At 30.7% G+C, this 12,856-nt stretch overlaps 1 protein-coding gene across 1 annotated transcript; it reads right to left on the bottom strand.

Annotated features, from left to right (window-relative positions):
* Nucleotides 1-445: 445 nt before the first annotated feature.
* Nucleotides 446-12,761, bottom strand: LOC139481745 (mesoderm induction early response protein 1-like). Its single transcript, XM_071265239.1, has 12 exons — nucleotides 12,693-12,761; nucleotides 12,382-12,409; nucleotides 11,511-11,638; nucleotides 10,002-10,245; nucleotides 9,533-9,624; nucleotides 9,104-9,173; nucleotides 8,035-8,091; nucleotides 7,520-7,617; nucleotides 6,959-7,040; nucleotides 6,289-6,383; nucleotides 5,708-5,835; nucleotides 446-4,761 (listed from the first exon to the last, which is right to left on the bottom strand). Exons 1-12 carry the CDS (start codon nucleotides 12,699-12,701, stop codon nucleotides 4,293-4,295), a joined length of 1,500 nt encoding a protein of 499 aa, XP_071121340.1. The 5' UTR covers nucleotides 12,702-12,761; the 3' UTR covers nucleotides 446-4,292.
* Between the last annotated feature and the right edge of the window lie 95 nt (nucleotides 12,762-12,856).

Here is a 12,856-nt window from a genome sequence, read left to right on the forward strand (position 1 = left end):
AATTTGACATCAACTATAGCTGTTGTCCATTACTGTTCTTATCCCTGTCGTGTAATGTTGTCATTTTAATGTTATAATTAACACTGTCATTAAAGCAGGAGGTTTGGCATGCCACAAAACCAGCTTCAACCCACCATTTTTTTCATAAAATGCCCTGTACCAAGTCAGGAAAATGGCAATTGTTACATTATAGTTCGTTTCTGTGTGTGTTATATTTCGGTGTTGTGTCGTAGTTCTTTTATATTTGATATGTTTCCCTCAGTTTTAGTTTGTAACCTGGATTTGTTTTTTCTCTATCTGAGTTTTGAATAGTGGTATACTACTGTTTCCTTTACTTAAATATAAAGACTTTCACAACAAAGGGTAATCAAGATGGCATTACATGGAATTTCTGAAGCTACAGTTTCTCCAATTATCAAGAAGGTAACTAATAACAAAAGATTCATTTATGTCTGTAAAAATTTATTTGTCGCATAGAATCCATCTACGACTATATACATAATAAATAATTATTAATCATATCAACAATGGCGTGATAATCAAATATACAATAATACATTCATCCACAACTTACAGTAGATATACTATACATTCTTTCAAATAATGCACATTGAAAATAATATTTACATTGGGATTGAGGGAAAATACCTCACTGTTCAAGAAACAATTTATTTGTCATTTTAAATACTTAAAATGTGTTTTAAATTAATTGAACTTCTGAACATATTAATCCTATTCAAGCTAATTTGATTGTAGCACAGAAAGAAATGATATAATCAAGGACCCATACTGGTAATGATTTGAATTTTCAAGTTCATTATTCTGATATTCCACCTGAATTTCCAGAAAATTTAAACAATCAGAAAAATTGCACATTTTATTCTTTCCTGATATGACCATGCATTGTGAATATATGGACGGACATAAATGCATGTGTTTGTACTGAGACAACAATAAAATGATGTGAAAGAATGTACAGTGTATCTATATCATATATAGTGTTTATATACAACTCATAAAATCATCTCTCAACAAACTGAAGACTTTGGTTAAAACCATAAAGTTACTTTGTACATCATATTGTGAAACAATTGCACATTTTTAACAGCTTTGATTTCAAATATTGAAATGATGTCCAATGAAATAAAAATATGAATAATGAATGAATACAACAATACTTTGTCTCACAAACAAATAAAAATTTCAATGATTTATTGTGTGTCAAGTGCAAGAATACTTTCATCGTAGGAACATGAGCACCTAAAAAAGAATTAAGGGCAAAGTTACTGTAGTAAAATTTTCTTCATGGAATTTTTTCCCCATTATAATGGTTGTAAGTAGTCATTATTTTAGTTACTATTTGTGTAAATATTATTTCGTGGTATTCTTTTCTTTTATACCTTTCTGACCATGACATTGTTTGATAAGTATGTTTTAATCTTAAAAGAGTGAGACTTGAACCTATGATGGCCACAACTTTTACATTATTTGTCTTGTAATTGAGTATCTTGAGGATAATTTTTATAAATTAAGAAATGATTATGGTAATGTTTTACAGCAATTTCAATGTGTCATCATGTAAAGATCATATGCAGCTTACTGCTTATTCAAACTGAAGACAGTGATTAAAAGCTATAATTCTGTGTTTTGCATCATGGTGGCAACAGTTATACTACGGAGGAACTCCAATAAAAAAAGGCTACATTACTCAGTAACATTTAACTTTACATTAATTTTGTCGCATTATATCTCAAACTTCATAAGTGAAATATAATTGATATACTTTCGTTTAGTTTAATTTAAATGCAAAACTTATTAAAACCAGAGGGACATGCAAATGCAAAAATATTTGACCAATTACCAATCAAGGGAGGGTATAAAAATAGCACCTTCTTTATACATTATATCCTGAGAAATGCATTTTTTTGTTGTTTAAGTTGTATCTTGATGTCGGGTACATTTATTTAGTTTCATAAATCGCAATAATTCAAGTTCACATTTTTGTTCATTTTTCAAAAATTAAGCTATTAAATGCAATTGCTATTTTTTGCAATAACAGTAATGCTCAGTTACATTTAATTGTTGTTTTAAACATGTCTCAAGTTGTATTTTATAAAAATTCAATAAGCTTTTACAATAGTTTTTCTGATGCCATTTGAATATGTCGATCTTTCATTATAGATTTAAAATTTTCATTACCTCCAGTATAACTGTAACAATTTTAGAAATGTTGATTTTACACATGTACTATCACAGCCTCTTTTAAAATTAAAGCTTACTGTTAATGGCATTTGTATTTATAAATGGTCTTAATTCAAATACAAAAATTCAGACATATCTGAAACTTTTTATGATGGAAATATTGGAATGTTATACAAAAATAATGAAAATATACAATTACATGAGTCTTTATGTTAATGCATATTCATAAAATGAAGCGAAGAGAGACAGATAAAGAGAGAGAGAGAAAGAGAGTGTGTTCCATACCATGGTAACTGAAAATTAGACCAGTATCTCTATCTAGATTGATACAGCTAGTTCCTTGTAAAGACCACAAGCAGTTTTTCTGACATACAATGTGCAGAGAAAATCAATCATTAATCTATTGTTCTCAACAAAAATTTAAATCACAAATTATCATTACCCCTTAATATCTTATGGAGATGGGTGACTTCTCATAGGAATTATTTGATTGTCTGCTGAGGGTAAAGATGAGGAAGGGGTCAATATTTATATTATAAAGTTAATATTTGTTCACAATCAGTACAAAGATGCAATTCCTTTTCTTATTGTGGAATTTCCTTTCCTCACTGTGGCACAATTCTGTGTCATGTTGTACATCTGTTTTTATGAACATGGTATTAACAACAACAAAACTTCTAAATTGGACTTTAAATGAATAACATACTTAAATTTTAATTTTCTAAGAGTATAAAATATTTCTAATCTATAAAAGATATATACAATGGCATAATCAAAATGACATTTACAATGAGGAAGCACTATGTAGGAAATTTCCACTTGTGTTAAATTTGCACATAAAAAAACCAAGAAAATTAATTGATCTCCCAACCTATCAACAACTATGTACACAATGATGTGAATTTATTAGCTTTACAACAGACCTAATCTACCTTAATTTTAAATTTCAAAGATCTTGAAAAGATTTTTTTTGAGCATCTGAATTAGATATCTTCACAATACTTTAGAATTATTTCTTATTGAGAATTAGATTTCACTGGGGAAAAAAATAATTCTGTGATAACATGTACTATTGAACCTGAATCAATTTAAATTCACATTATTACTCCAAGTGCTTGTGACCACTGACAAGTAAAGATGGCATTCATTTTGCAGTGGGAATTAAAAATTGTAGAAATCATTTCATTAATCATGAAAAGACAATAATGAGAATTTGGGATATATCTTGTATATATTATGGAGCAAGTAAGATAACTCAAATTATGAATATTACTGTAACAGTAACATTATTGATATTTTATGGCAAATTATAAATAATTGCACTCAACTTTCAACTGTACAGACAGGCAGAAACTGAGTCTTATCTTTTTTTGTCAGCATGGGAATAGGAGTATATCTCAATGCAGGATCAAATTAAATAATCAATTAAATTAACTAAAAGGAATGGTCATTTATGGCTGTTTTAGGAGAGGGTATTGCACTTTCCAAATATACAAATTCTTCACAATATCCTTATACTCAAGATCTATATGAAAAGACAACTAAAATACTGGCCGAAATATCTATCTATAATTTACAGTGCTAAGTTTTTTTTGCATACATTTTAAATTTCAAAATACTGATAACCTTTTGATGTTTTGACATTCTGACACAAGATTAGTTTTCAAATAAAAAATATTAAAATCATGGCAGTATAAACATTATTTTACCTATTATACATTTCTATGAACATCAAATTATTCCATCTATGGAACTCTTAGTATATAATTTCAATAGGTTCATTTAATTGAAAATATGTCTGGGGATTTAATATCTACCATGACAATCAATGAGTGTAAAACTATGTTTTATCTGACAGTAAATTAAATGTAAAAAGAAAATGTACGAAGTGATTTAGAACTTTGATAACTTCAGCATTTAACCCATCTGACTTTTCATGTGAATATTTTTTCCTAGCATTTTAATTCTAAAACTGATGAAGACATATCTATCAGATTTGAGTATTCCAAATGCTACTTGCATACAGAATATAGGATATGATTGACCTGAAACAAGGCATTTTAAATTTGTATGATAATTTTCACATGATATTATGATACTAATGATTCAGACACTGTACAAGTTAATGGTGTTGAAGTTTTTATACTCTCTGCTAAATGATGTCCTAAATTAAAAGTGTTTTTATCTTCCGGTTGACTCGTATCCGAGTAACTTTCTTCAAGTCCATAATGTGTTACATCAGTTTCAGTTTTTAATTTTTTGTTTACAGGAGGTTCAAGTGACACATCTTCATGTAAACCATTAATACTGCTATTGTTTACACTTTTGGGTGAGGAACTTCTTCGTTTTAGATCAGGACTTAGACTTGTCACTGTAGGTGAAGCTGAACTGAGATCAAATGCTTTAGATTCACTATTTGCATTGTCAGTCTCATGCGATGGTTTCAATGAATTGCGTTTCGGGTCACCATAGAGTAAACAAGTAACAGGACTAGCAGATCTTTCTCTATTCTGAGGTGGAGCAGGACTCTCCTGGTCATCAAATCTGTCCATATAATCTCTGAAAACATAATTGAAATTGTCAAAATAAAAATTATGTATTTTCTTAAAAACAAACCTTTGATTTACACCATTACCACAATGAGTAAAACATTTTAATTATACACTCAGTCTGACCTCATTCAAATATTAAATTTATTTATTTGTAAACTAGATTCCTGCACAATTGAACTAACAAGGTCATCGTGCCTTTTTGACATTTATCATGCATCTTTCTGTTCTGTTCTGTATGATATTCAACCCTTCTTAGTATGATATTCAACCCTTCTTATAGATTTATAATATTAATTTTGTTTCTTTCTTACATTTTTTTCAACACTTTACTTATAATCATTCACGTTAAGATATTATCTCTTTGCTCCATGTACATTAATTCTTGCCCAGTAAACTTGTACGTTCACTATGTGGGACCCTCTTGGGTAGTTCAGATATTTAAACGCACTGGTAGAAGTACATTTTTGTGTGATGTACAGAAAGGAATTCATAATATTGATGAAAACAAAGCAATTCATGTTGAGGATTATCAATTGATTACTTACTTACTTACTGCCCTTGTACGCCATTGGCGTGTAGGGCAGTAACGTGTTACTGTTTCTGTAACATAACTTTTTTTTACAAGTTAGGGTTGTTAGCCCTAAGCTAAACCTCTTACATGATGGTTGGGTTTTTCAGTCAGGATGTTCCTTCCCTTAGACGATTGCTGTTACTGAGCTTACGAGCTCCATCTACCCAGATTTTCTGTCTGGATTTACTTCCATAGCCTTTGACTTTTACTAGGTCATCCACAAGGAAGTGAAGCTATTTACCCATAGCTGGGGGCTAGGTATCAATTGATGCCAGGAATTAATTGTGGATATACTCTTAGTAGATAAACAAGTCAACAAAATCATAGCAATATGAAATCATTATATATTTTAGCAACCATTTTAACTATATTGTAAACATACGTTATTCCTGGATGGAGGACATATTTTCTCTTTTCCAGTCTATTTTTGTTTGCGAAAACATCATGTCTCTCAGTTTTCTTCCACAGATAATAAAACTGGACAAGTTCTCCAACAGACCTTGTTTTCACCTAAAATACAGTAAAACAGATTCATTATTGTCAATGTTAGTATTTGTACCTAAAAATTAAGTCTCAACACAAGGTGCCATTCATGATAATCAATAATTATTTTCTTTAATTATACAAATTATGTCATCTTTTAAAAACATTATCAAAAACATATACAGCTATACAGTTTTCGAACAACTTAACCAAATACCCAAGTGTCCATCAAATTAACAATGTCCTGGATCAATAACAGAAGTATTTATACAAATGTAAATAATTTACACCAAAGATATTTCTAATTTTGAAAGCAAGGAACCACAATGGCTAAATAAACAGAACAAAAGCTACAACCATCCATTCAACTGTTTCTGTCTAATAACTGACAAACTTGACAAACTTCATAAAAAGAATGATGCGATCTTTATGAAATTCATGTAAAAGTGCATTTCACTGCACTGGATTGAATCTACCTACCCTATTCTGTTGTATTAAATAGAAATCTTTGCCATATACTCTGATACCATTTTCAAAATTCCTACATTCTTCTTCAGACCACAAACTCATGGTATCTGGAAAAAATAAAAACTCATTTTTTAAATTTATGTTAAAAAATAAATTTTTAAATTATGTTAAAAAATAAATAATAATATTAGTGAGTTTCTATGGTGGCCAAAGGTGGCTATTTTGGCTTTTCCTTTCCTCCTTTCATGCAAAATGGAGAAAATTGTGAAAGCAAAATCAAGAAATTGGGAAATCAAGAAGGTGAAATGTTTTTCCTGTTTTTGATTTCCAGATTACTCAAGTTCTCTTTCTTGATTTTGCGTTAAAGAGAAAGGAGAAAACATGAAAAAGGCATCCAGCCACCATCAGTTTCAGATACATTTGTATTTGGAACTATCCATACATTGTGCACCTTACAATTATTAAAAATTCTTCAAAAATTTATTAATACAAGTTTTCAATCATTTTGTATGTAAATACCTTAACAAAATTAACAGAAGAAACCATTTAGGTATTAACAAATTTCTTGCAAGTGGTGAGTTCATTTCTATATTACGAAGATATAGAGCTTTCAGAAAATTGTCAGGTGTTTTAAAAAGACATCAAGATTGCTCAGTTGACATGTTTAACATCATCAACAAACCTGTAGGAGGTATAGCCTGCATCTTCCTTCTCCTTAAAGCTTCCTCAACATTATGACCACACTGCAGCAGCATATATAAGGCCTGAAATATAATGTGTATTATGTTTAGACTAATATTCTCCATCAATGTCAGTTATGTCACAACACAAAATCACAGGACAAGGACAGGTCCAACAATCTCAAGCTCCAAAAAGTATAAGATTAAAAAGTGAATAGAGCTCAAACTGTTTTGTGTTGCACTGCATGGTATTCAACCCCTACAATCTGTGCCATAAAACTAATAGTTTTAACCTCTAACTAGTAATAAAAATTGATTTGAGCTAGAAATATTTTTGTTAGACATATAGAAATATTTTCTTGAATGAAATGAGTTTGATACTTTAGTTTTTGGCAAAATTGTACTTATCCATGTCAGCGATTGTAAGCTGCAGTAATTTATTTTACATTACTGTTTAAAACCTATTGAACAATAAATTTTTAGATAATCTCTTTGTTGATCTTATACACAACTAAAGTGATTGTTATGCCTCTTATTTCATAGTCAAAAACTATTTAACTTACCTGTTCATCATCACGGATATGAGCACCTGTAGGGATTGCATTGACACCTGTAGCAGCTTGTAAGGCTTGGCTGTGGATTTCATTCAAATAATTTTCAACTGAAAAAAATAATATGTAGCGTTAGAGAAATCAGAATTTTATGTAAGTGTAAAAAAAAATATTCATTCATTCCCTTTTTTTTTCTTTCTTGTTCATGATTCTATCTCTTTAACTGGATTCCAACTGGAAACAAGACAGTTAAATTCCTTTTTCCCACATAACATTTCTCTGATGATTGATCAGAAAAATTTAAACATTATATGAAATGAATTGAGATATCATTGTCACAGGGGTTACTAGAAATTATAAACACCTTGTTCATGGCTGATGCATGTACATGTTAGTTCTCTCAAGTTAGCAATTTACTGAGAAAGGACTTCTTAATATTTCAACACAAAAAATGTAACCACAGCTATCCATCAAATATTTTTGGCTAGGCATTACTGCAAATAATTAGTATGCTATTTTTCACTCACCTACAGAATCTTCTAATTTATCTGGATCCCATAGCAGCCTGTCTTCATTTTCATACGCTGAGGAAAAAAACATTGAAATTAGGTACATCTTACACTTAATTCTTATCCAATTTATTACTTAAATAAGCCAATACAATGTAAATAAAAGACAGTCTAGAGGCAAAATTTGTATAAAAAAATTTAAATGATCCATTATAGTACTTTTCAGGACAATGATGAGAAAACAACACACATTTCTTTAAAAGATCAAATACAAAATTAAGATATTTACTGCAATATGTTGCGCGAGATACACTAAAGGTGAGATATTCACATTAAGAAATAACATGTGAAACTGTGAGTGACTGCTCACTGATGATACCCCCACCCAAATACTTGACTGTAAACAGGAACCAAATTTCAGATATCATTGTAATGTAGTTCCTGAGAAAAATGTGACAAACAAATTTCAACTTGATGCAAGCGTTCATTAAACAGGAAGTTGTAGAGTGAAAAGCTGAAAATGCATCACACGGTATAGCTGACTTGTAAAAACCCTGAAACCAAATTTCAGAAATCCTTGTAATGTAGTTCCTGAGAAAAGTGTGATGAAAATGTTCAACTTGGACGTCATTTGTTAAATGATGTAAGAGATCAGTAAAGGACGTCATTTGTTAAATGATGCAAGAGATTAGTAAACAGTAAGTTGTTGAGTGATGGATCTTAAAATGCATCACACAGTAAAGCTGACTTAAATAACCCTGAAACCAAATTTTAGAAATCAATGAAAATTTTCAGCATGGATGGCATGAGTAAAATGATGTAAGTGATTGGTGAATAGTTCTTTGTTAGGCGATGAATCTGAAACTACATCACTGTATAACTGACTCATACAAACCCTGAATCCAAATTTCAGAAATCATTGTAATGTAGTTCCGGAGAAAGACTAGTTGAAAAATATTCATGGGACAGACCAACAGACTAACAGAGGTAAAACAGTATTCCCTCACTTTTTTAAAGCTGGGGTATAATTAATGAAGTTCATTTCTTATAACAAGTGTTTCTTTAACACAACTTATTTATTTCGTACCTGGAGCATCACCATATTTACAAAGGCCTTCTGGAACAGAAGCTTGAAAGTCATGTCCAACTTGTATAGTCTATAAAATAAAAAAATATTGTTACTTAAATGCAGAAATTACTTTTATACAGGTCTTCAGAACATTGTTTGTCTGTATTTTTCATTGCATGCAAGAATATTATACCATCTTTTATACAGGTCTTAAAATTTAGGTTCTTGGTTTCATATAGCTATATAGACAGCTCATAGATAAATGAACTAGAGCTTCAAGCCTAACAAATCACATCTAAAGGGAAACTTACTTTTTGGTGCAACAAAAAGAAAAATGGCTAACAATAACTTTTTTTTAAGACTAGGGAAAATAGTCCACGTATGATAAATGTATATGGAGTGGATCAATATGAGAGATTGACACAGAAACTTGACTTTTTGACCCACCTTTTTCCAATCATCCTCAGGAATTTCAGTAGGTTCATAGTCTTCTTCATCGGATTCATCATCCTCATCATCACTTCCAGGTTGGCTGGCTGCTGTGAAACATAAACAAACATTGATTAAGCCATGTTAGAGATGAGTATCATTTAAGGGTTACATAATATGTTTTAGAAGATAAGGATTTTTTCAATTATTTAAAAGGGTCAATACTCAGTCAGCAGTTTAAAAAAAATAATTAAAACAATCAAAATTGTGTATTTTTACTGATATTTTTTCATTTAAATTTGTATCCTGAAAATATATGGAATAGACTATTTTTTATCTATTTGACAATGTTTAGAGTGGCTCATTTTAGTCTGCTGAACAGATGAATTGTTGCAATTATCTGACAATTCGTCATCTTTCATGCAAACTTTTAGATATAAACCCAAGTGATGACAAAAAAGGATAGAAAAACCCTAGAAGTAATTACATCTAAGCAATCTAGCTGTCTGTGATACACTGTTGATTAAATCATGAACATCAGTTTCTTTGTCATCGTCATCATCACTAGTCTTCAGGAGGTCTCTAGCAATCTCATCTTTATCTAAAGTCAGATCTTGATTGCTGAGAATTTCTTCTTCACTACTGGACCTGGTATCTTGTTGTTCATTGTTGTCATGTGTTGAATGATATCCATACATACTCATTAAATCTGACAGTGGCATATCTCCTTCCTGAAAAAAAAACAAGTTCTTTTCCTCATTTAGGAAACATTTACATATATACAAGTATGTGTCATATTTAGTTTTCAATAGAGGGTTATGATCAGGTAGGTTAAGTTTTTTTGGTCAAAAAAATGTATGACCATAAATGACAGCTACTAAACTATTTGAAATTGTAAGAGGGTTGTAAAGGGTTATTTTCGTGCAACAATTTCAGCCTTTTTATTTCACGTATTTTCATGTTTTGACATTTTATTTCATGATTTCTCGTGTTTGGTTCGATTTGCAAGCTTCGTGTTTCCCCATAATTATTTTTCATGTTTTGTGTCGGTGTTCTTAATTTTTCATGCATGTCCCGCATTTGATTAAAACGTCAATGTGTTCTTATACCTTCTGAAACTTGCTTAATCTAATAGAAATTGATGTATATTGTTACCATTCTACTTTTCAATATGTATGGTATAATTGAAGTCCATCAAATTACTATGAATAATATTTGTTTTCAAATAAGATGTAAGTAGTTGACGCTAAAAGGTGACTGCAAGGTCTTCATGTCCATTAATAATGGCTGCATGATCTCCAAGAACGAATGAGTAATAAATTCTGGTAATTTTTTCCTTAATATTTACGATTTTGTTTCTCGTGCTTCGTTTTACCAGATTTTTAATTTTCATGCAACGTTTTTGCGATTTTTATTTCACATGTTTCTGTGTTCAGTATCCCCCTTTACCACCCACTTATAAGACTGGTTCAGATCAAAGTGGTTAATTCAGTGCAAAACCAATTTTACTAGATTTGATAAAAATTAACAAAAGATTATTGATATCTAAACATTGTTTTACAAATGGAAATATTAAAATTGTATTTTCTTCAACTGTTGTTTTACAAAGTTATATTTGAACAATAAGGAAAACAACACAATCGAAATTGGTAATGCAAACCCTGTGAATGTATAACGGGCTTATTAATATTGAGTAGTAAAATTCTAATCAAACATTCTGAACATTTTTTTATGGAATATTGTCAAATAGACTTCAGCTAAGGATCTGAATAGAAAATCTCTCATTTTTACCCAAAATACAACACATTACATTACAAATACATGGCAAAATAGTCATAGCAATCTCTAGATGTGATGCTAAGTTCCAACAGTCTTGTCTGTTAATCTAATTTGAAAACAGTTTAATTAACTTGCTTTCACAATTGAAATTCGAGACTACTATACAGGTAAGACATATAACAGTATATGATTTGAAATGAACTGTAAAAGATAATACCTTCTCCAAATCTTCCAATTCATTGCAACAACTATCACCACTCAAGTTTTCCTCTTCTTCCAAAGTTTGTTCATCATCATAATCGTGAACTAGCATGTCTGCAGTCGGATCAAAGTCTCTATCTGTCTCTGGAAGAGAATTTATTTTCCAAGGTAAAATTTCAAATGAGAAACATTCCATATAAAAGCATACATGTAGAGTTTAAATAAAACTCTTTTCAAAGAAATGGTAAGGTACGTGTACATCAAATAGTATACATTGTCCTGGTTTTGGTGCAAATAATTGTGATCTCAGATAATATTTATCAGTGACGCTGGATTGTCTTTTAAGGCATATTGACCCAATAGTCCTTAAGGTAGATGTGTAACATTAGCACTCTGACAGTAATGAAGTTGTAGAGAGTGTATTAAAAAGCTTGAAAAGTCATGTTTAAATTATAATTTGAGAAAGTTTAAAGTTAACAGCCACACTTCTTCGCATGAATGATGAACACATACTTGAGTAGGACTGTTATGGATGATTCTTACAACAAAAGTAGGCGTGTAATTCACCATTGTGAAGATAAATCACTTAAGATTTACGAGATTACAAGTTCTTCTTCTTCCAGTCAAGCGGCTGCAATCAACTGTCTGATTATTCTGCCACTGTGTGGTTTTAGTGGGGTTGACAACCGAGAAAATCGGCATAGAATTTCGTCACCTTCTGACATTTTTCTAAATCGCGAGTTAAGTACCTTGTGTTATATAAAGGTATATAGGGGGGAAAAATCAGAGAGAGTGCCTGTGTCCCAGAGACTGAGTTGTGCAATATTTACTTCATCTGTACTTTTACAAATAGCAATTGAAAAGTAAAATCGTAATTTAAAATTTACCTGGACTGCTCGACTCACTAGCACCGATCTGAAAAATAAAAAATATTACTTTTAGAGTTTTTGAAAAAGTGATCTATAAAAAGATTGGGAAACACCCCCACCAAAAGAGCCGCCGTGATGACAACTGCTTGCGCGCTTTCAGGTTTTTCTTCCTTCACCGATGCAATTGCCGTCATAAAGGTATGATTCTCTAAGATCATCAAGATAAATGAATGATGTCATGAAATACCATGGTCCTGTAGATTGAAAAAGTCTGATGTTTGTGTTTCAATGGAAATTCCTTCAGATAATATCAAAATGCCCAAACTTACCTCCGCCATTTTGCTTGAAATTATGGGATATGAAACGTCATTCGAAAAAGAGGCAAAAGATAGGACGGCATTTTAGAAAAACTCGTTTTGATTGGCTTAGAGAAAAAGTCTTAAACTTTGTAAATATAATTTTTCTTCGCATTAAATATGTTTTGTAGGTATTT

Source organism: Mytilus edulis, chromosome 1 (genome assembly GCF_963676685.1).
Source record: "Mytilus edulis chromosome 1, xbMytEdul2.2, whole genome shotgun sequence".
Taxonomy (NCBI): Eukaryota; Metazoa; Mollusca; class Bivalvia; order Mytilida; family Mytilidae; genus Mytilus; species Mytilus edulis.

Coding starts and splice junctions, on each gene's coding strand:
- LOC139481745 (XM_071265239.1), bottom strand. Junction 7,041..7,519: donor ATATCCGTGATGATGAACAG/GTAAGTTAAATA, acceptor ATTATATTTCAG/GCCTTATATATGCTGCTGCA. Junction 6,384..6,958: donor GCAGGCTATACCTCCTACAG/GTTTGTTGATGA, acceptor TATTTTTTCCAG/ATACCATGAGTTTGTGGTCT.